This window comes from Columba livia, chromosome Z (assembly GCF_036013475.1).
Source record: "Columba livia isolate bColLiv1 breed racing homer chromosome Z, bColLiv1.pat.W.v2, whole genome shotgun sequence".
In the NCBI taxonomy this organism is placed as follows: domain Eukaryota; kingdom Metazoa; phylum Chordata; class Aves; order Columbiformes; family Columbidae; genus Columba; species Columba livia.
Window position 1 is genome coordinate 51,538,427 of NC_088642.1, and position 25,441 is coordinate 51,563,867.

The 25,441-nt window shown below is 37.9% G+C and overlaps 1 protein-coding gene across 2 annotated transcripts in view; it reads right to left on the reverse strand.

Annotated features, from left to right (window-relative positions):
- Positions 1 to 360: 360 nt before the first annotated feature.
- Positions 361 to 25,441, reverse strand: part of LRRC2 (leucine rich repeat containing 2) — a 71,927-nt gene continuing 46,846 nt past the window's right edge. For both annotated transcript variants that reach the window (XM_021293198.2, XM_065045790.1), the window contains 4 exons: positions 8,142 to 8,287; positions 5,809 to 5,964; positions 3,880 to 4,016; positions 361 to 2,446 (listed from right to left, as the gene is read on the reverse strand). In XM_021293198.2, the coding sequence (XP_021148873.2) occupies positions 2,397 to 2,446; positions 3,880 to 4,016; positions 5,809 to 5,964; positions 8,142 to 8,287 (489 nt within the window). In that variant the 3' untranslated portion in view covers positions 361 to 2,396. The remainder of the gene's footprint in view (positions 2,447 to 3,879; positions 4,017 to 5,808; positions 5,965 to 8,141; positions 8,288 to 25,441) is intronic.

Here is a 25,441-nt window from a genome sequence, read left to right on the forward strand (position 1 = left end):
AGGAAAACACCGTGGCCCAGGGACAACTGATGCTGAGCACTTCTCAGCTGCAAAGCCGACAGCCAGCCAGCAGCTTCCCAGCAGCCTGGACTGTGAGCCCCAGTGGCTGGAGCAGATGCCCAGCCCAGCCCAGGTGCTGCCCAGGAGCAGGCCCCACGGCAGCCTGTGGGGACACCCACTGCAGCCACTAAATGAAGCTGCGTCTCCTCGCCGGCATGACCCTCTCCTGCAGGTCAACGCATTTGTCAAGCGATGCCGCACTGTTGGGACAGCTGGCCTTTTGTTTCCAGTTCAAATCTGTGAATTCAAGCTCTAGTCTTTGGCCTTACATTTGTCTCCTGCAAATAAAAAAATGCTGGGTTTATACTATGAATTTTTATTGATAAACACTGACAAGCAAATGGACTTGTTCACCTTTCAATGAACTTAAAAATAACAGGTTTTGTATTTATGCTACTGGTGTTCTTCTGAATGTTTCCCATTTTATCTTCATCACTCTTATCTGTGAAGTGCAGAAATCTTTCAAGTAAGATTAAGAGCACAAGTACTGATACAACTTGTCTACTTAAGCACCTTCTGTTTATATATCCAACAATTCTGAAGCTAGAATTTGCACTGGGAGCTATTGTTTATTAATTATATTTACACTGCTAGTTTTTCTTAAAGTTACAACTCCCATAGTGGACATCTCCATTCTGTAAATACAGCAGTTGTGATTTCCATTCGTATGATTTTCAGTGGGTCCTACTAGACTGTAATACAACTCCAGTAATAGAATTTCAAGGAATGCCAATTCAGATGTATCACAGAAGTTTATTACTTCAATATTAATAAATACCTAATCAACCAAATTTATGATTTCACTAAGTGTAAGCTTGATAGGGCAGTTTCAGATACACTGATTTTTTTAAGCCCACTTTGGCTGTCAAGATTTAATCATGTTTTAACATCTTCATAATAAAAAAAAAAATCAGATCTTTCATTATTCTGTTTCAGAACAATGTCAATTTTTCTTGCAATTTTTTGAAACATTCTCTTTGTTCCAAGACTTTTTTAAAAGCAGCGTTAACAGCTAGAAACCAACTCTAGAGGATTTCATTTTGGACAGTCATGTAACTGCAGGAGTTTGTCCCTGGCATAAATAATACACAAATTCTTTTCTTTCAGACAAATTAAGGGCAAAAAGGAAAGAAAACATCAAATGCAGTGTTTTTATATGGAGTTTTAAGGACCACATCCTTTGTTGCTTTGTTTTTAAATCTGACAGACATAAGTGGCACTCTGCTGCACAAAATTGGACATAGCTCATCTATAATAAAAAAGCAAGATGTAAATATTGTTTCCCCTAAGTACAGTCATAAGTTTATAACTATTTAAGTTGTCTAATTTGAGCCTAAATTGTCAAAATCTCAGTCTTTTTAGAATAAAAAGTACTGATTTATTAAACAAACAAACAAACAAAAGTAAAGCTAGCTTTCTGAAATTCTACAGTATATACACTTACATAGTTATAACAACGGATTATTAAATAGCAAGCAACAAAACCTTTTATCCAGCAAACTCATTCTTATACAACTTGGTAAATCCCAATAAATGTTCGCAAAATCCTGTAATCTGAAACAATTAGTAGAAGATGTTTGTCACAATTTTGCTAATATTATTTGTTCATACTGCTTAGTCCTTAAAGTTTTGCTTAATACACTGCTGTATTATTAGGCTGCTTAGCACAGAAGTTTCAGTCATATTGGCACTTGAGTTTGCAAAAAGGGAAAAGCTTATAATATGCTTCAAAAAAGCAGCAGAATTGCTACAGTTTATATATATAAAATCGTTGAAACTTGTCTAGACTGAAAATATTGAAGAGGAGAATTTCCTTGAAGAACAGAAAAATAAGTGCAAACAAATATCTATTAGGTGTTTGCACTTCAAATATTGTAAAAAATGAAATGTGTGATTTGGTCTTGAGAATACAAGAGATTGTATTCATTTTCTACATTATTTAATTTCTATATTATCCCCTTTTATAAAATCAAATATCTTTTTAATATTATGACTTATGTTCCACTGTTTCAAATACAATGTACAGTGTCTTCATCCTGAGGGCATCTGTCCCCGTGTATCCATCATTACAGTGAATATTTACTTTCAGCAGGTCTGTATGTAAATTAATGGCTCTTACTGTGGACTGGAAAATAAATATGTTGATTTAAAAGGTGAAACAGCATGTTATGAAGGTTCTGCTGCGCTTTTGTTTTTTTAAACTGTGTTTACTGGGAGCAACTTTCATGATGATTTTGAAGTGCTTCTGGCCATGTATGTTTTCCAGTGTTTTCTATTCAGGTGGATAAAAATGGAGGTATTCTGATATTCACTAGTGATTTAGAGATTTTTGATCTTCAGAGCTGTAGACTGAGCAAGACCTTTTTAGTATAGGATGGAGCAGAATCTGTAAAAAGAGAAAAAAGAAACACATCTCAGACTTCAGCACAAATAAATGCAGCCCTTAGGTAGAAAAAGCTAGGTTTGGTTTCATTTCAAAGGTACTCTACAAATGATCTCTGTGCTATCTTTCCAAAATTCTGCTGGCTTTTATTATACAGAAGATATTCTTTCTCCTGTCTCCTTTTCAAAAGCAACTACTGGCATAATCTATAGCACAAGAGTTCAGAAGCTGGAAATCCAGAAGTGATTCGTGATCCAACATCATCGTAAAAAGCACAGAGATAAGTTTTGTCTAGGAAGGCAGAAAAGTGTATCCCTGAGTTGCTTTGCCCCAAAGGAGTATAAAGCTGGCATGTACCTGACAGGACCAAATGCAGGTTTCAGGCAGCCTGGCAGACATAAGTATGTAAACACAATTCCATCACTACATATTTCGTAAGTATCTCTAAAGCCAATATGATCTCAACTTTTCCTCCATTCCTTCTCTCCATTTTAACCACTGTTGCTACCGTTATCAGAATCTGGCACTTTTATAGGAGGCTTTGCTTTAGAATTAGGCAGCTTGAATACTCAAGTGTGCAGCTTATGGACATTAAGGAACAAAAGTCCAGTATCAGAACATGAAAAGTATATGCAGCCACATCATGTGGCCTTTCTTTACATATCTTTTTATGAGGTCTTGTAGGACTACTATAGAGTTCATTTACATGAAATGTAAAGAATGAAAAGAGACTGTAAGATTAATTACACAAAAATTAATTTCTACGCACCAACTCTCAAGGAGATTTTAACAGTCTATAGGGTATTTTAGCTCACAGGAAATTTTCCCTTTGTGTCCTAACATTTTTTACTAAACGAGACTCGAGACACTGACAGTTACTTAATTATGGTAAATATAAGACAGAATAGCAGAATAAAGTAATATGTAAACTTTCAGGTACTGAGCAATAAAGACAAAAGCAGATTTTTTACTATAATAATTTTACAGTAGTTGAATAATTAGTGCATTGAAGTAGGTACATTGGTGTAGATACATTGTTAAAGAATGTTCTGTGAATGAGAAGAGCATTTCATACACACACTGTTTTTTTGAGGAGGAGAAGCATTTCTGCAAGAATTCAAAATCACTAATGCTAATTCCAAGAGAGCTAAGGAAATCTGGAGAATGAGGATAGTCATTGCATACATTATAATTAAATTAAGATTTATGCATGTACAAACACACCTCTATTTTTTTTTTCAATATCAAGTATTTTGGTTAAGGTGCAAGCTGTTAACAAAACACATTTGTAATTTTTACTTTTAGTCTAATTTATACCATAACAGACAATTACAGTTTAAGGGTATATTGCTTGTACTCTTAAAAATTAATGTTCCCAATATGTGTCTGCAGTTATATCCAAGATAGCTGGAAGTTTATTGCAAGTTAACACATACCCCTTTCCTTTAGGTCTTCAATGTATGCTTTCATAAACTCTTTCTCAAATTGCTCCCGTTCACGTTCACTTTCTATAATTTCTTCGGTGTCCTCACATACAATAGTTTCAGCTGGGCTGTCCTTGAGACTTATGAATCTAGAGAGAAGCACAAGAATGTATGCAACAGTTTTAGGAACACCACTGGACAACATAAATGTTTTACAAGTTGCTACTACAGCCAGAAGGAGAAACGTAGAGAATATTTTCTCATTTTTTTGCATTATGACATTTTTAGGATCCATCTATAATTAGAAAGTTTTCAAGTGGCACCTTCTCTGTACTCTCCATATAAGAATGATCAGATTTATCTTTTTGCCTGTCTACATAAATCATTCTTTGCAGTAACAGGTATATTTGTTTATTGTGAAACTTCTGACAGAGTACACTGTAATTTCACATCTGTTAATGAAAAGTATGAACTCCATTCTAGCAACATTGCCCAGCAATCTAGAATTTTGCTAATATCACTTAGCTGACAATATGTATCTCCACTTTTCAGTTGTTTGTTATATTACTTCTCTTTTACAATGCATGACTAGACATGTATTATGTTGTATTTGTAAATTTCCTAAAGGTGCACGTTGTTGGTGAAAAACTAGATGGTTAAATAAACAACTTATATAGTGTGTAAATTAAGTGCACAGTATTCTGAAAATGTCTGATGATGTTACCCCACCAAGAAGGAAAAAAAAAAAAAAAAAAAACAACAACAAACCCAATAATTGTTACTTTCCAAAGAACAAATGTTCTAACAAATCACTGCTTTTTAAAGTCTCATGGATTTCTGTAAGTCTGTGCACAACTGACCTTGGATGGCCAGGTGCCCACCATGCAGTTCTCTGCTCCCCTTCCTCAGGACAGAGGGAGAATATAAGATGAAAAACTCATAGGTTGTAATAAAGACAGCTTTATGAAGAAAAACAAAACCCATGCATGGAAGCAAAGCAAAGTGAATATTCTCTACTTTTCATCAACAGGTGATGTCCATAAACTTCCTGGGAAGCAGGGACTCAGTATGCATAACAGCTGCTTTGGAAGATAACAAATGACCCATATCCTTTCTCCTTTCTCCTAGCTTTTATTGCTGAGTATGACATCATATGGTATGAAATATCCCTTTGGTCAGTTTAAATCATGTATCCCAGCTGTGTCCCATTCCAACCTTTGCTTATCCTCAGACTACTGATCCTTGTGAGGGTGGTTTGGAGGGACAACCTCGATACTGTGGCAGCACTGCCTAACAGCTGTCAGAGACCTTGGTGAACACACCATTTTAGCTACAAATAAAATGCCAAGCACTATAAGGACTGCTAAGGAGAAAGTTAACTCTATCACAGACAGACCTTGCGTAGAGTTTCAAATGGTTTCACAATCAAACATCACCTGCAGAAATGCAAGGTCATTGTAATTGCAAAATAAATGGCCTATTAGTCTTACCCTGCATGCAGCAACAAGGTGCTGTTCCACAACAAAGCATGCATGAACTACTAAATTCATGTGACACTGCTCAGTCTTTTAACTGGCCATGTCTCCCACTCCTAGTAGAATACTTTTGACAGCACAGAGCTTGTGAATACCTAACTGCCACTGGTCTCACACTGGGGCACAGCTTTGCAACTCCAGAGGCAAACCTGCTATGACCAAGTCTACACAGAATAGCAGTGTAGGTATACAGATGCACAGGGTGGAAAACTGGCAGATGAAAATCAGAATGCTGCAGCTCCTCTGCGGTTTCCAATCCCTCTAGAGCCTCCATAAAGGCTTGAATATAAATTATGTCGGAATTTCATCATCAGGTATGGAAGAAACTGATGCTTGTGAAAGAATTTCTCCTGTGTGCATCTACCTTATCTTTGTACATATTCCTTTCTCTCTCACTTTTACTTACTTTAAACCTGTGGTTGACTCACAGACAGCTGTGGGTATCTCAACCAGGTCATCGCCACTGACAACTAGCAAACTGAGCTTTGTCATATTGACCAGAGCTCGTGGAAGATAAGTCAACTTGTTTTTCTGTAGGAGAAGTGTCTGCAGTTGATCTAACCTGTGAAAATGTAAAAGATAAAGATAACTTAAAATATTTGTTTCAGACAGGAGCATCTATGCAAAACAGCAAGGCAGACTTAATCTTGTATAAAAGAACAATTACATGCGCCAGCTTTGGCTTCTCAAAAATTACTCATACCACACTTTCATAAGCTGTCATCAACTTTAATGGAAACTTCCAGTCATGGTTCATGGTTCATTATAGATATTAATAGCATACCTCTGACAAGTACTCAGAAGCATGCCCAACACAAAAGGTTACAAAAATTGCTGTGCTTTCATACAGAAGATGTTGACAGAATATGATCTAAAGCCCTACCATGTGTATCCCAGAACTAATGAAAAATATGGGTCACCAGCTCACACCTTACCCATATGCTAGTTTCTATGAACTAGATACAGCTGTGCTAGGCAGCATTTTCCCATCTATTGTTTTTCACTAGTAATTAGTACTGTGGGGAGCAAGAGAAAGACCAGCTCCTGGTCATATGCTTCTTGCAAGTTGTCCCACTGAAATTAATTTAATGACAATGTTTCGTGGAGGAAGGCATTTGGCTTATTTTATTTTATTTCCCCTGGCTTTTCCTAATGCAATAGTAGCTTGTGGCCAGCATTTTTCTCTTGGAGTATATAGAAGACAAAAAGCATAGCAAACTGATGAAACAAGTTTCTCTCATTTGACCAGAAAGGTCCATTCCTAAAACACTGTTGCAGGCTACCTCTTATCAGGCCCATATGGTTTCTTTGAATTCAGGCTAAGGCTTCAATTTACTGCCAACTCATCTTTTTTAATCGCAGAATTCATTATAGTTCATTGAGGTTCTTCAACACTGCAGGCATTGAAATCGTGAATCTGAATAAATCTGTTTATTGGGGTTGGGGTTATCCTGATAAATTCTAGTCTTCAGAATACACATAAGCCCCAGAGATCCCAAAATTCAAAACCCAAAGTCAAGCAAACAAAACCTTATTTCATGGTGTCTGGTTATGATGCTTTAGTATTGAGGCTGGCAACTCAGTACAAAATGGAGAAGATGAAATGTAGGAAAGGAATATTTTAGAGGTAGAGAAATATATATAAGTTACAGGAAAAAATGACCCTCAAATTGAGTGAGTATTCTCCCATAAAATAAAAATACCCTCTTAGAAGCTCTTTGAAGTTAATCAAATCTCTGCTCAAATCCCCTGGAAGAAAAAAAATGGCAGGCTTATGCTGTTGTGGCTAGAGCAGGTGAAGTATTAATACAAATTAAGACTTCAGCCCTGCTGCCAGAGAGATCTGTGATTACACAATGCCCCAGAAAAGACTTTTTGCCCAGCAACAAAGGTCTTGTGAAAGTTAAGGTTGAATGAGTTTTCTGTGAAGTTTCTTCTGCCTCAGGGATTTCTATTCCCATATCAATAAATAATCCATTTTTTTAAAATACAGACTTCAGTTAATTTGTGTTTTGGTTTACTTATGGCTATGTAAAGTTTTGTGAAGTAAGTTACAACAGCATGCCAGAGTGAATTAGTAGGTCCAGAGGTAAGAACAGTGTTTTCTCAGGCTACTAAGTCCCATTAAAGGGATCAGAATTATTTTTTTTTTTTTTAATTATTTCTAGTGGATCCCTAAGTTGAGAGACTGAGTATAGGTAAGAGGGGAGGACTGTCAGAGTTTTGGTTTAGTTTGTATTTTTTGTTTGTTTGTTTTTCTTATCAATATTTTTCTGCTTTACTGCCAAAGTTTATCAGGTTCTTTCAGTAACTTAAATATGCTCTAGTCCATCTTTTCTTCCGCTCCACCTACCCTCCAGAAATAAACTCTTGCCAACTCTGTATGGTGAGTCCCCTTTGCTGAAAATGGGGCAAAGTATGCCCCGTGAACTTCCCAAATAATAACGCTTGTATATAATGACAAATTATCATGAACACAGCAGAAAATATAATTAGTCAACTGAACAGTAGAGGCACTGGCTGTGCAATCTGCCATCAATGAGCTAGAAAATGTAGTTTCTGTTCTCTGACATAGTTGACCAATAGTAATGGTAAAGCTTACATGCAAAATTATCTGATGCATTTCGAAATGTGATTTTTTAATGTGATTTTTCATTAATGGTGTCCCTTGGAAGCTTGTTACTTTCCAGATTTGCATGATAGTTCACAAGCCTGTCAATGAATTAAAACATAAACTACCTGTCTATGTCTTCTGGGAGATCTTTCAGGTTGTTGCTGCTAATATCCAACCACTGCAAATTAGACATCCGGAGTACACAAATTGGAATAGAATGGAACTTGTTTGCTGACAGGTCCACAACCGTGACTTGTTTCAGGTTACTTAGCTAGAAAAAGAGTGGTGTTTTATTTTAGTTACATTTTGCAAATACAAGAAGACATTTCATTCATCAAACATTCTTATTTGTTGCAAAGCACTTAGAAAAATAAGAATTGCATTATTTTTTTACTCAAACTTTTGCCAGCCCTGTCTCTTAGTCATCATTTTATAGGAAAAAAGGATTTAAGAAATAACTACATCCCAAAGTGTTTATCAACTTGCTAACCCTGTCATGGTTTTGAATCAAATTTTCATTCTTAAAAAACCTATGGTGCCAGATGACACAAAGACTGGAACCAGACAATTAATTGTTTCCTTCCTAGGTTACATATGAACTACAGTCTAACGTGAAAAAACATAGCTTTGATAATTAATAGATGCCAGCTTACCCATCTCAAATCAGAGATTTTATAACTCAGATCAAAAATTTCATAGATATCCTTTGCTATAACTCTGTTATACACTGACAGTGTATTGTTAGCAGACTCTTAGGAAAGGAAACTTCCAGTTTAAGCAAACAGAAAATTTGGTCCAATATTTTTCAAAGATCTTAAAAAAATACATCTTCCATACTGCAAACTAAATATCTATTAAGTGCACCAGAGCATTTTATTTGAATATTTTTCAAAGGAATTACATTTTTAACTAATAAACCTTTATTGCAATGAAGGTTAACTGCAAATGTGAAATACACCTGTTAAAGAAATAAATGTGTTAAATAAAGCTCTCTGTGTACTGAATCAATTATTCACACTACCAGTGTTCATAAAACCATGCAGCTGGCTAAAGTGAATGTCAAAGAAGTACAAATGTTAACAGAATAGTACTTTAGAATGGAAATTATGTCTCTGAGCTTCTAATAATTTGTCACCATCATGATCTAGCTCTACAGAATCTAATACAGAAAAGAAAATAGGAAAACAAAATAAATTGGCATTTACCTGAAGGTTTCTTAGAATGTAGAAAAGAATTAGGAACCAAAAACCCCAATCCAAATACATTTTGCACTTCCAAAGTGAGCAAAATGCAAGCAACAGTATAAATCAAGAAAAAATAGAAAGCAATAAAATACATTCTCTATCCCTGTTATTATTGTTGTTATTGTTATTATTATTATTTAAGAATCAAGTCTTGTTTTCTTATGTTTTATGGCCAAAATTTTTCTTACTGCAATATGGCCAGACTTTGATCTTAATTTACCCTTGCCATTTTTTTGTATGTGGGGGCTTGGCTTGGTTGGTGTTGTTTTCTAGATATAACCTCTTATTTCTGCCAGACCTTAAAATTTGGGAAATCTTTTCAGGGAGACTTACTGAAGATATCGTATTGCAAATGACTACATAATTAAGTTTATTTTTCAAAAACATAACAGAGGTTCAGAGTTTCTAAAGTCAAAGACATAATTTTGAAATCTGCCCACCGCTGCGTTAAAACAGCCTTAGAGAGGCATTACCATGGAAATTTCTCCATCCTGATTCAGAACAGGTAAGCACACATTTTATTCTGACACTTCATATTTCCAAACCATTTTGTCATTTTGAGTACTGACTACTAGTGATGAACACTCACTCCTACACTGTAAATTTTCTAGATACTGAATCTTTTTTCCAACAACACAGAACCTTCCTTTGCACAAGGAAAGCAGAGTGATTCTTCTAGATCTTTGCGATCGAGAGAACAGGGGAAATACTTGGCAACATTTTTACACTGCATTTACTTCATGATTTCAAATTACTGTCAAAATTCCAGATTCCAAGCACGTTTTTCAAGTTGCTCTGCACTCAGAACAATTTACTAAAACTGCTGATATGCTACTTTCAACAAACTACCCACGAGGAATTTAGCAAGCACAGAATTTAAACAACGTCCCACAGGCTTAAATGCCACCCAAAATGTTCTCAAACCATACCCAAAGCAGAAAAGACACAGTCTATAAACACCAAGCAGCAGATTATTTTAAAACAAATTGACATCACTGTTCACTCAGGTTCCTAAACACTTCACTTTCACAAGCAGTCAACCATCATGCTGAAACAACTCAGTAACATTAACACTAGGTGGTAAAATGGTATTTCTTCAACCACAACAACTAGTTTTGGATGTTTTCCTAAGTGTTTTATTGTATTAAATATTAAAACTAACATTAATATAGCAAATTTTGTAATAAAGGTGTTTCTGCCATTTTTCATATCGTATTGAAAACAGAATGTTTTAATACTTGATTAGATGAAAACCTACATTTTTCAGGAGGTGCTACTCCCATAAACGTGTACGAACAAAATATAAGGCCACATAAATTTTGGTTCAGCATGCCACAGAATATATGGAGCCATGATTATATTGTGCAAACTGCAAGTCCTTGGTACTTGTTCTTTTAGGATGATCTTTAATAAAACCTATCAATTTTCTATATTATGTTGAAGCCTAATAGAGTTTTTATTTAATCTATCTCTGATAAGTTAGCAAAAAACACTCATGATGTATGATGCATTGGAAATTATGGCAGCTATGTATATTTTCTAAAGGAAATTGTGTGTATTTTATTTCTTCTTGAAGGACTGATGGATTTTTGCACATTTTATAACATTTCATTTTCAAACAAGCATGACCCCCTTACCATTTTTACACTATAAATTTATTTTAGCTTGATGTTGATTTTTGCAATTTTCCTCTATTATGTGACTTTGACTCAATCAGTATGTAGGCTTTGTGCTAGTTCCATTTTTAAAAATAGCTATATTTGATAGTCTGGCTACCTGGAACCACTTATTGTGGTTTTTATGTTTAATCACTGTTGTAATTTTTATTTGACAAGCTGCCCCTTTTTGTTTATCTTAATAAGTTTCTTCATAGAAATAATCCAGATAACACTGTAGAACTCCACTGCTTCTCTTTCCCTGTGACAGTTAAACCTTCAGTTGAAAGTAAAGGACACCATGCCCTGGGCTGAACAGGTTTTTTGATTAATGGGTGTGGTTTTATTTCTGTTCTGCTTTTTTGCCATGAAAGGGATTTATTGATAAGGTTGCATACAAGTATATAATGAGTTGCCAACTACTCAGCACCAAAAAATGAAAAGGTGTAGATTCATGTCAAGCCTTACCACAAAAATATTGTATTCTTCAACTACATGTAAATATCCTGTGACAGAAACAGCATCCCATCAAAATCAATGTATGGCAAGACATACAAAGGATTAATCTGGAAATGTGTATCAATGCATTACAAATATGCTTTTGCCCAGAAATTTCTGACTCTGTGAATTCAAAGAAAATTTGTACCACTTTAGTAGGATCAGGTTATTGTATATGTTGTCTCCCAAAACGCATAGATTGGCACTCAGCATCTTGTTGGCTTGCTGAAAGCACTATGGGATGTGTGACAAAGGAGCACCCTAGGTGTGAACTGCACAGTTGCCCACTTGGATCTCCTGCATTCAAACAAAGTCCTGAGCTTTTCTTTCACACAGCTGTAAGCGTAACCTCTTCCATAATCTCATTGACATTCCTGGAGAAAAGCACCAATTAAAGAAACATGGTACAAACATCTTTAGAGGCAGAATATATTTGTCATTAAGACATACGTGTATATTTATAGTCCAGTCCACTATCAGACTTCCAGACCGGATGCTTAAACTTGAGGAGGCAAAGGTGTTTAACAGTCAACCCCATCCCTTAGTAACAGGATACCGTTCAGGTATTTTGTGACAAAACCCTCCAAAGCATAAAAATGCGCTACTTCAAACAGCATTTCATTTGGTGGTAAAATGATAAACTAAATCCAAGAAATGTACATATCAATAGAAGCAAGTCTTCACCCAAATGGCACTATTCTGATATTGCAGTGCTAAAATCCTAAATCTTTTACAGAGTTAATCCACAAACAGATGCTGTTATTCTGGTGCCACACTGTTTACTTGGGAGTTTAACATTATCCCCTTTCATGTTCTGAGCATTACCATCATTCAAACACCTAATGTTTAAAGTCTAACAGAGGAATTACAGCTATGATGATCTAAGCATAAAAAGTTCATAGAAAGGGACTTTGCTTTTTATTAGAGCAGTTTTTTATACACACAAACCTTTCAGCAGGTCTGCAAAGAATTAGAAAGCTGGCTGCATACTCAATATTCACAAAAATAGTGGGTATTCATGATTCACAGGTGACTGAAGAACCATGTAGCAATAACAGCAGGACTATCTTTGTATAGCTAAAATCCCTAAATGTGTGGATCATGTGTTTAAGCACAGGAGTTGTTCCATGCCAAAAGCTGAGTCACGTACATTAAATTAATTATCCTAGGCTGAATCCAAAACAAGTCTCTGTATCAAAAAATAAATTTATATTCACTAGTTACATTACATTTTCATAGTATTACTGCCACAGTTACACATGGTCTGCTTATATTATCGTACTTTGCCATCATAAAATCTTCTAATCTTCAAACCTCCTAAACTTGTAAACTAAGGATGCATGTTAGAAGGGAAAAATGTGCTCTACCAAAAGCCTATTATATGTTTATCAACTTAAATGGATCCAGTAGCTCACCTTGGGTGCATGCCCTTCATATGTTTTAGTTAAAACCATTAGAAGAGGAAGAGCAGCAACATCAGCAGCAACAAACATTAACTAATGTCTCCAGAAAGTTTGGGTTGGAATACATCATAAGACCCTTTTAAGATATATTCTGTTCCTTCACCAAGAGATTACCAAAATTATTCACTTTCTCAACAGAATAGAGACAAAACTATAAACTTATTTTCATTTCTGCTCCAAGATGCAACAACAATTGAAGAGATACTAGTCAAATGGTACCATCTTAATTATGATTTAATATATACAATTATTCTGTTTGCCATGGCAATACACTGTAGCTTATGAAGTTATTCTTCTGATTTTAAAAGCTGAATATGTTCATTTGAACTCGTTCTGAAACCCAGAGTAAATTACTGTTTGCAAAGGGAAAACACCCAAAAGAGAAGGAAATTTTTTATTCTTTAGCAACTCAAAAAAGATATTATAAGCAAAGACGACAGCAAAAATAAAGAACTATAACCCACTAGTTGATGGTTTTGTTTTACATTGATAAAACAGTAGCCGTTCCCTTGAAAGAAAAAAAGATACCAAGCATATTTGAAGAGTTAGTAGAAGAGAACCAGGTAATATTGACAGAAGCAAAATAAATAGTAAGAAAAATGATACAAGAAAAACATTCTAGTGAAGCTAAGAATGTGGTCCTATGACTCTAACCTACTACAATAGCACCATTTTGAAGATTAATGATGAAATAATTTCACCTCATCTATATTGGTACTGGGCAATGACAACAGCTTTCTATGCCAGATTGAACAGATATAGCCTGATATTCTTTGAAACAAGACTTTTGTGGAACCTCAGCCAGAAATGAGCTTGCTTGTAAATGTAAGTGTAAGATAGAATATTAAGGGGGAAAAGACATTCTGACTCTAGCAACAGAGGTCAGAGTGTTTGTGATCTGTGAGCCTATGATACCAGGAATGAACACCTCCCTGTTCTTTTGCTTTAGAAACAGGAACGGTAGATCTTTTTGCCCTGACATGGACTAACTTCACTAAGATGCACAAGATTCTTGCCTGCTGTGGTGCTGGCACAAGCAGTTTGACAAATACCACTAATTGCCTACCAAGCAGGAGAACCCTGAAACGTGGAACTGTATTTGTCTGGTCTTGAAGCAGGAGTTTCATAAAGAAAATCCCTGAATTCTGGAAAGTCAAAATGGAGACATATCTGGTCTGGAATTAGACCTTATCTAGTTAAGCAAACTGTTGCAAAATGTCTGTCATCAAAATTATTTCTCTTGTAATGCCACAGACCACTTAACATAAAACTGATAGTACACAAACCTACAATTAAGAACGTTCCCAACAACTGAACACAACAGTTTACAGCTTTGTGGCTTGCTAGGGCTATAGTAAACTTTCCCTCCTCTTCTTTCCTTTCTCATAGTGCTGATAGATAGATGTAGGGCCTTTTTACATAATTTCTTTGAGGTGGTGACAAACCTAACAGGAAAAATTCTGAGTTCATCCCTTCCCAAAAGATTCTTTCCTTTCTATACTATAACAAAGTTTCTAGGATGCTTTATGTCTCACTCTAATAGAAACATGTAAAAATTAGAAATATAGCTAATTTTAGTATAAGATTCAGATGTGGGAGAGATCTTTTCTTGATCTGGATGAGAAAGCTGAAGGATGGCATATACATTATACATACAGTGGGTGTATTATTTGCACAAATAGGCATTTTGCTACTTTCTAAGAACTTAATGCAGTTAAAAGCATGAGGCTATGACTTGTGGGTTTTAATGATTCATTGCTATTTTGCATTACTCCATTCAGGCTGTGTCCAAGTCACTTGAGTGTGTCCAAGTAATTTAAGGTATTAAACTGGTGATTGGTGATTGTTCTTGTTAAGTGTCTGCTAATAAAAATATAACTGAATACTTAGTCATGTACTTACTATGAAAGCCTGTAATGATGCTGGGCTTTCGAGACTCATTTTACGACAAGAATTCCCTGTGCCGTGGAACTGTCAGTCGCTGAAGGGAGCTGCTCCGAAGCTGACCTGGTCTGCAGCAGAGCAGCACATCTTTGTGCACTGAGGGTTTTCCTGAGGCAGGAAAATGCCAGGGCAGTGGAGAGACCCGCCAGGAGATGGCAGCTCCCTCACGGGAGACACTGTCAAGACCTGGGTGTTGCCAGAGCAATGGTGACCAACCCCACACCTGTAAAGAGCCACCCAGGAGCTCGGGGACCAGGGGCGGGCAAACAGGGCATGGCACATCAGCCAGAGCATGGCACAGCAGTTTGTACAGCAGGTCTCATGGGTGGGTGCGCAGGGAGAGTGTAGTCACCCTACCAGCTCAAGAGAACCTCACATGCTCCCATTATTGTGGGCACTCACCTCAGAGTTAAAACCTATGTTTCTACAGGAAAAGCCCCATGGGAGGTCTGGTACTTTCACCCAGACGACATAAGGAAGGAGACATCACTACAAGTGGTAGGTTGTAGTTAGCGTCTAGACCCTTCTTATGCTAAAATGTAAGTACTTGAAAAGATGTGCACAGGCTGGTGATGTGCAACATCGGGTGGCTGAGTTGCAGGGAACATCTAATGGGCTGCACAGTACTAGAAGCGCCAAGGCTGAGATAGATAATTGGTTTCAGAACCATATGCCAGTGGCAAACACTGCAGAGAACAAGGCACCTTGAACCCTCGTGACCCACAACAGTGGGACTTGGCTTTGGTCCCCACTTTCTAGCATTGCAACAAAACAAACAGATATGAAGCTTCAACAGATATAGACACCCGTGAGGAAGGTGTGCAAAAAGAAATGATCACAGCAGTGCACAGTGGATACCACAAAAAAGAAATTACTAGTGCTCATGTTCAGTGACTGTCTATTAAGGAAGACTGAGGGGCCCATCTGCCAGCCTGACACAGAGTCACGAAAGGTTTGCTGTCTTCTGGGAGCTAAGGTCCAAAATGGTGAAGGGTCTGAAGTACAAACTTTATGAGGAGCAGCTGAAGGAACTGAGGCTGTTAGGCCTAGAAGAAAGGAGACTGAGGGGAGAACCTATCACTCTCTACAATTGCCTGAAAGGAGGTTGTAGCATGGACGGTGTTCGTCTCCCAAGTAGCAAGTGATAGGACAAGAGGAAACAGCCTCAAGTTGGCCAAGGGAGGTTTAGACTGGATATTACAAAAAATTTCTTCATGAAAAGGGTTGTCAGGCATTTGAACAGGCTTCCCAGGGAAGCAGTTGAATCACCATCCCTGGGGGTGTTTAAAAAACATGTAAATTAGGTTCTTAGGGACGTGGTGTAATGCCAGTGTTAGGCTAACAGTTGGACTCAATGATCTTGAGGGTCTCTTCAAACCAAAATTATTCTGTGATTCTACATTGCTGAGAGGATGCCACAACTTGTCAGATGCACAGGTTATTATCCATTGCTACTCTTTCATGTGGGCATGAATTATATCACAAGCCAGAACCTGGGCAGAATCAAGGAAGACCACAAGGCCTTGGGGTGAAAGCAGAAAGTATTGATGCCCAAGTTACCTTTTCTTTCATTTTACCTGTTAGAGGAAGGAGTGCAACCAGAAATAGACATATAATGAAAATCAACTTCCAGCTTTGTGGCTGGTGCCATCAAGAGAGTTTTAACTTTTATGGCAATCAGATACCCCACAATGACTATAGCCTGTTAGGAAGGGGTGGGATTCACCTGGCTAGAAAAGGCATGGGAATCTTTGGCAGCACGATGGCCACCTTTGTAAGGTGGGCTTTAAACTGAAGGACTCAGGGCAAAGATCAAAGTGGTAGTGCTCATGACATTACAACCAACTGAGGAATAAGCCAGGCCAACCAGAACAATGACAAATGTTCCTTAGCTGCCTCCCAAGAAGAAAACCGGAAGACCAACCACTTGAACTGTATGTATACCAATGCACACAGCCTGGGGAACAAACAGGAGGAACTGGAGCTTCGTCCACAGTCAGAAAGTTATGATATTATAGGAGTAACTGAAACACGATGGGACAAATCACATTACTGGAGGATTGCAATGGATGGTTATAAGCTGTTTTGTAAGGACAGGCAGGGAAGAAGAGGAGGAGGACTTGTGCTTTATGTCAAGGAGAACCTGGAAAGTACAGAAGCCCACTACAGTGATTATGGAAGCCCTATAGATTGTCCTTGGGTCTAGATCCAAGGGGACATCTCCAAGGGGAATCTTACCAGTAGACATCTGCTACTGAGGTCCAAACCAACACAGTAAGGCTGACAAAGTGATATTTGAGTCACTTAAGAAAACTTTGTGTCAATGGAACCTGCTTCTCATAGGTGAATTCAACTACCCAGACATTTGCCAGAAGAGCAATAGCAGCTCACATGTCATCCATCAAGTTATGAGAATGCATAGACTATTGCTTCTTCATACAAATATTAGATACTCCAACCAGGAATGCGGCAGGGCTGGACTTGCTACTCACAAACCAAGAAAACCTGCTTTGTAATATCTTTGTTAGTGATGACCTTGGCTGTAGTGATCACAATATTGTGGAGTTTGGAATCCTGCTGAGCACCCTGAAGGTTAGTACTAAGACAGACGTTTTAGATTTTAGAAGAGCAAACTTCAGCTCATGCAGAGCTCAGTTGGGAGGGGTTCCATGGGAAGATTCCATGGAGGATAAAGCAGTTAGTGAGTGCTGGGAGTTTTTCAAGAATGCTCACCTGGAAGCACAAAATCAGTTCATCTCCTTTAAAGGTAACGGAAGTACATGGAGCAAGAGACCCTCTTGGCTTAACTGTGAGCTTCTGAGTCTGCTCAAAACCAAAAGAGAAGTGTACCAAAAACAGAAATATGGACAAATAACTGTTGAGAACTATGAGGGCATTGCTAGAGTGTGCAGAGATGCAGTTAGAAAAGCAACAGCTCAGCTCAAGTTGAAATTGGTCAGAGATGTCAAAAAGAAGAGTTTATAAGGAAAATATTACAGGAGCTCAATCCCTGGAAATAGATGAGTCCTGATGGTATCCACCCAAGAGGGTTAAGAGAGCTGGTTGACACAGTTGCCAGGCTACTCCACATAATCTTTGAGAAGTCATGGAGACTGGCATATGCCCTGGAGGACTGGAAGAAGGTTAATGCCACCCCCATCTACAATAAGCACTTAAAGGAGGATCCAGGAAATTACAGGCCCATCAATCTTACTTCAGCCCCTGGGAAAGTTATGGAATGAATCCTCCTGAGGGCAATCACAAGTCAGTTTAAGCATGTGACTGGGAATAGCCAGCATGGATTCATCAGGAGCAAGTCATGCTTAACAAAACTGACCCCCTTCTATGACAAAGTAACACGTTCGCTTGACATGGAGTGAGGGGTGGACATTGTTTACCTGGATTTCTCCAAGGCTTTCTGTAGGGTTTCCCATGGCCTCCTCCTCGGGAAACTGCTGTGTTACGGTCTAGACAAGGCGTCTGTGTGGTGGGTGGGAAACTGGTTGACAGGCCACACACAGAGGGTGTTGGAAAATGACTCCTTTTCAAACTGACTACCTGTCATGAGTGGGGTCCCCCGGGGATCAATACTGAGTCCAACACTGTCCAGCATCTTCATAAGTGATCTGGACAATGGGATCAAGTGTACTCTGATGAAGTTTGCCAATGACACCAAACTGAGTGGGCAAGTGGACACTTGAGATGGGAGAGCCCATGTAGTCCCTTCAAACCTGCTATTTTATGATTCTACAAATTTACAGAGACCTGGAGCAGGCACTGGACACGTTACAGCCTTCCAATAATACCATCCAGCACATGATCTTTGGTACTGCCCCACAGATGAGAACATAGCAAGCCTGCAAACCTCATCTGATTTTTATTGGAAATTCTTCTAAGTTTTTCGTTGGTTGGTTTGGGGGTTTTGTTTGTATGTTTATTTCGGTGTGTTTGTTTTTTCCCTTATACGCTAATGAAGAACTTGTTGAAATCGTCTTTAATCTAAAAAAAAATCCTGCATGGAAGTGACTAGCCAGGTACCCAGTGACTCAGTGTAGCCAAGAGGTTCCTATATTTCAGGCAAGCTTCTAGGTCTAAATTACATTAGGAGCTCTTCCATCAACTCAAGAGTACCTCAGGGAGAGGTAGGCACAAATACAACTAAAGGCTTGGTCCATAATGCTTCCTATGTGGATTACTAATTTTGTCCTGTGTCTCTTAAACAACAAAGAAATGGTATCTAATAAAACCAGTCATGTGGCCTGTCCCAGTGTAGTTTACTCAGAAGATAAATTGTGTAGAATCACGTTTCATGGTGCTGAAACAACGTAAGATCAGATACATTTTACACTTTTTCTTCTATGTCCTATATCAAAACAAGTAACTTCCAAAGAAGTATTTTATTACTCAGTTCCCTTCAGATTGTGTCCAAGCAACTTACCTTTGCTTAGCTACACATTACTGCCAGAGACACATGTTCCCCTAATAATTTTTTAATGGTAAACAACAAAAAACTTCTGTATATTTGTGTATATCATGTGCAATGCCAGATAATATTTTCTGTGAAATTGACATTTCACAAATACCTATGTAATGCTTTGAGCATATAAAAACATGAATATAACAAAGAAAGCTATGACTACTGAACAAATACTTAGGAGTTATATTTATTATTAACAGCATGCATCTAAAACTGTCACGAATTCCACAACTGCAAGTAAAATCTAATATGGAGAAGCACAAGGTAATACAAGAACAGTGAACTACACACATTTCTCAATCTGACTGAAACCTGGGAAAAGATGGAAAGATGAAAAAAGTATCTATAACTCAGTGAAAGTATTGTGTTCAATATGCAGTAGTGATTAAAAAAAGCAAATAGTTGGAAATACGTATAATGTGATATACAATAATTAACCTCAAAATTCCTTACCATTAAAAAAAATAATTGTACAACTATATAGAAAACAGCATACTTCTTGTCAGTTTTTCTCAAGGAAAAAGTACAACAGTAGATGAGATTCAGAGACGAGCAACAGTCATTAACTGCATGGAAAAACTTAAAAAAAAAAATTAGTTTGCGGTAGTTCTGAGAGACCTAAATCGAGATTAGGAAAGACTGTAAAGATAAGAACAATTGAGCAAGAAATGGTAAATTCACATTGCATTCTTCCTTCACGATACAGAAGGGACATAACTAAAAAAATTTCACTTCCCGATAAAATGAAACCTCTATGCAATTAAGCTGCAGGTTTTGCAACAACAACATATTTTTCAGTTTAAGAACTTTGCAGAATTCAGAGGAAGCTGACATTTACACAAATTATGAAAACCTCTATTTATATGTTACACTTCAAACAAGAAGAGTTCAGATGTTTTCAACCTCAGAATATGGTACAAACACCTCACTGACATTCTAATAGAATAATTCTGAACATTCTATATTTAGCTTTGCTAATTGAGATTTCAATGGTGGAAACTGCTAAAAGTGTATTATAATGCTAGGATCATGATTTCTAAAGCATGTAGTACCGAAAATAAAGCTCTGTGATGCTGTGCTGTACAATCATATATTGAGAGATCTCTACTGTGCAGTTTTGATATCATTAATAGCCACGAAAAGCAAATGGAAGAAAGCAAACAGAAACACAGTGGCAAGAAGTCAGTTATCAAGGTCAAAAAATACGCCAGAGGAAGTAGGACACAAGTTTCCTGATTTCTAGTCTTGACATACTAAGGATTTCTCCAGGTGTGTACTATGAAACATCTCAGGCACGTATCAAGAATTTATTTTATTATGGTAGTGAAACTAGTGGTGATTTAGGATGCCGTATATTTTTTATAATCTATAATTTCTTCCCTTTTTAAAAAAAAAATACTCTAGCATCCTACAGTTCTGAAGCATTATGTTCAGTCTTCGAGTCTAGTCAACATTTTTATTGCCTTTAACCAATATTTCGAAGAACATTTTGTATTAGTAACCTGAAGACTTGGAGCCAGCTTCTGAGAATGAAAAATACTTCAACCATACTAAAAGAAGTTTGTGGTAGCCTGGCCTCTTCTTAACTATCTCCCTGTCCTGCATGGAGTGTATTCAAAGAGAAACCAAAATAACAAAAAACAAACAAGCAAACAAAAGCCAATCAGCTAAAGAAAACCACAGACACACAAAAACACAAACAAACAAAAATAAAACAACCAAAACAAAACAAAAGAAAACCACCAGTAACAAAGGCAGAAAAAAAAAAAAAGAACAGATCATGACATTGTGATGCCCACATGGTATCCTGACATACGTACCTTCTGATTAATTGCAGCCCCTCTGCCACCATGATCACACAGGTCTGACATAACTTATAACTGCTCAGCTCTGTATTTCAAGATCAGACAGAATAACATCCTCAGGACAGTTTGGCAACCAGCATATGCCCCTGACAGGATTGAAGCCTGGGTGTCATAGCCTGGGTGTCAAAACCTTAGCAGCAGTTTAGTGGTGCGTACTCTCCTCACTCATATAGCCAAATAATTGTGCATCATGTAACCAGACACAGCCAGGGAAAATTCTGTCACATAGTCATACACATTCTTCACACAAAAACTACATACAGGCAAGCATTGACCATATATACCCAGCATCCATACCGCCTGCTATAGATGCTATGTGTATATGTAAACTGCTATGTGTAATCTCAAGGTTGTGGTCAAGGAGTTTGGCAGACTGGGATTAACAGTATCATCTTAGATTAGTCCAGAAAGCAACTGGCCAATGTGGCTAGAGTAATGCAGGTGATGGGGAAACAAACAAAACATACATCACTTAAAAATAAATAGGAAGAAAAAAGTTACTAGAATCAATTTTTCAAAGAAAAAGATAAAGGAGGTCTGAGAAATTTTATTCCTGCAAAGCTGCATTTACACCATAAAGCATGAAGTTACTTAAACCTTACCATAACCTTTGTAACTTGTTGTTTTTATTGTAAGTAAGATTACCCAATCCCTTCTAAACTCAAGCAGTAGTAACCAGCTTTATGACAAGCTATGACAGTGAATCAGATGGATAATCTAAACAGCAGGTGAAGAGGTGTCTCTTTAGTATTCATTCTGAGTTTTCCAGATGTTAATTTGTTAGCTGAAACTCATTGTGCTTTGTGCTGCAGTTCAGAAGCATGACAGAGACCCAGGCTTGTGAGCCAGCATGTTCTCAATAAGAAAAACAGGAACCACTGGGCCATATACTCCACTAATTCTCTTGCATCTTCAGCATCACTTCCACTTCACACTGGATATAATTCTACACTCCTTTGCCCAGCACTAGCAGAGCAAAGATCTTACCTGACTGAGCTCTATATGAGACCAAAAAACTGGATAATATCTGCTTTCAACTGATAGGAATGACTCTTGTCTTTATCCCTTTCCTTCTGATCAATGACAATGAATAAAAATTGCAGTCAGCCTTACCAAATGTTGTTTACAGCTGTGAAGAGTTGACCAATGAGGTAGCTGCTTATAATTAGTTAACAACTGATAGGATTTGTTTCAGTAATAAATTACATTAATTAGCATCAGTTAGATTCTCCAATTTTATTATTCTTGCAGAACAAATAATACCTGTCATTAGTTGCACTTTATGAAAGAGAGGGATCTGGGGGTGTTGATTGACAGCTGGCTGAATATGAGCCAGCATTGTGCCCAGGTGGCCAAAAAGGTCAACAGTATCCTGGCTTGTATCAGCAACACTGTGGCCAGCAGGACTAAAGAAGTGATCGTGCCATTGTACTCAGCACTGGTGAGGCCGCACCTTGAATCCTGTGTTCAGTTTTGGGCCCCTCATTATAAGAAGGACATTGAGGTACTAGAGAGAGTGCAGGAGCCTGGAGCACAAATCTGATGAGGAGCAGCTGAGGGAGCTGGGACCATTTAGCCTGGAGAAAAGGAGGCTGAGGGGAGACCTTACCACTGTCTACAACTACCTGAAAGGAGGTTGTAGTATGGAGGGTGTTGGTCTATTCTCCCAAGTAGCAAGTGACAGGACAAGACGAAATGGCCTCAAGTTGTGCCAGAGGAGGTTTAGATTGGATATTAGGAAAAAATTTTTCACAAAAAAGGTTGTCAGGCATTGGAACAGGCTGCCCAGGGAAGTGGTGGAGTCACCATTCCTGGAGGGGTTTAAAAGGTGTTTAGACGAGGTTCTTAGGGACATGGTTTAGTGCTAGAGTTAGGTTATGGTTGGACTCAATGATCCTGAAGGCCTCTTCCAACCAAAATGGTTCTATGATTCTATGAATAACAAATAACTTGCTTTTCTTTCCCTTCACCTACAACTCCTGACCCTCATTGATCCATGCATGTGGGCACCAGAGACATTTTTATTTAAGTTAAAATATGCAAATATGATAGTGCCCTGTACTTGTTCTCCGCTCTGCTTCTGTTCAGTAGTTACATAAAATCTGCTCCAGATTATCTCGCTGATGAATGGGAGATGTATAATCAGGATATTGAAGCTTATTTTGCCATTAGACTTTAAGATTTTGAACTATTTTCAGAGAAAGCAGAGCTGGAACAGTACCAGATACTTTTTCATACCATTGAATTATTTTACAATTAGATTCATGCTTTTTGTAACAACAAAGCTGTGTTATTGTGTTCACATTATGCCCCTTTGCTCATTGTTAAGTCTTTGCTATGAAACTGCTTCTCTGTCATTCCCTACTACCAAAAAAAAAAATAAATCTGATTGTGAAAGGTGATGTTACTTTTATTGAGCTCATGTGAAAAGTAAAGGAAAGGTCACTGGCTCCACAGCCCTGAGGTGGGATTAGGCTGTTTCACCAGTGAAGTGGGCTGTTATTATTAGCTGCTGACTTACTCTGATGGTGAAGAATTTTTGAAGTGATGCTGTATTAATTAGCAGACTTTGGAAGCACAGTGTCAAGAACAGGATCAACTGACACACTTTACTGTGCCTAACTGCATAATCCTGTTTCCTAACATAGACCCATGCCCTTCTTTAGCCCCTTGTCTATTAAAACATTCATGTGAGTTCCTGCAGCAGTCAGGCCTCTGTGAGTCTCCTCTGACACCTAACACCTTTGCACCTGCTCTTTTGGGTTTCACACCCTTCCTGCTAATGTTTGATGTTACAACTTATGCCAGTTCTATAAAGCAGCTGTTGCTTTGCATGGATTGACAGCACTTTGGCCTGCTGTATCGAAAAACAACTCACCCTGAGCATTAAGCAAACTGAAAGAAAATACAAGCACTGAGCAAAGAAGGGCAAGATGAAATCCTGTCTAACAGAAATGCACCAAGCCAAGCAATTGGAGGAATATTTCTGAGACTAAGAAATGTATGCATAGAAATGCTGGTCTGATTCAGGTCAACTGGACTTTTGCCAATGATTTAAATCAAGAATTTTTCCAGAGGTGGGCTTAATGCTATTGGCTTCACAGTCCTCTCTGCTTTGTGGACTTGAAAAGCCCACACAAATAAAATTCAGTTTTTAACAAATCACATATGTAAGTCCTTTGTAACTTTCTAGAAATTCTACAAATGTGAAGATTTTACAGGTCCTTTATGATAGTGCTTAATGAGAGAAGAAAGAGTAAGAGTAAGTTCTTCTGGTGCCTGATGATAGTGAAATCCCTGGAAAGTTAATGTCCTGTACATCCCTCTGATTGCGTCATTTCAAAATTGTTACACATATATAAAAACAACAACAACAAACAACAACAGCAAGACATTGGAAACAAGCAGGTTGGGAAGTCTGCAGCTTTGAAGAAAAACATGCCAGTAGAGTAACCTGTCATATAACAGTTCAATTGAGACTGCAGGTGTCCTTCCCGCATAACCAGGGTATGGCTTTTAGATGTGTGAGTCACAGATCATAAAGACAAGGTACATGGAAATTCTCAGGGGAGATTTATATGAATTCTCATTGCACTTGCATAGAGCGTTGTCTCTGCTCTTCCTGCTAAATATTTTCCTTTGCTGAATAGGGCAGGTCAGTGAAACAGAACCAGACCAAAAGATATTGAAAACTTTCCAGCTGTTAAACCTCAGTTTTAAAATGTCTTTTGAAACTGTATTAATGTATAATTTATTTATGTCTGTTCTGGATACCGCTGTGTCTGAAAACCTTAGGAAATGAATGTTAGTGCTTAGTAAAACTCTAATCACAGCAGGGTTGGTTTTTTTTAGGGCCACATGAATAGAGTCACATCTACTTGGCAGTGCGCCACAAGTGGTGTTCTCCAGAGCTCAGTATTGGGGACAGTTCTGTTTAATCTCTTTATCAATGATCTGGATGAGGGCATTGAGTGCACCCTCAGTGAGTTTGCAGACGACACCAAGTTGGGTGGGAGTGTTGATCTGCTGGAGGGTAGGAAGGCCATACAGAGACATCTGGACAGACTGGATAGATGGGCTGAGGCCAGTTGTATGAGGTTCAACAAGGCCAAGTGCTGGGTCCTGCATCTGGGTCACAACAACCCCAGGCAGTGCTACGGGCTCAGGGAAGAGTGGCTGGAAAGCTGCCTGGTGGAAAGCGATCTGAGGGTATTGATTTACAGCTGGCTGAATACGAGCCAGCATTGTGCCCAGGTGGCCAAAAAGGCCAACGGCATCC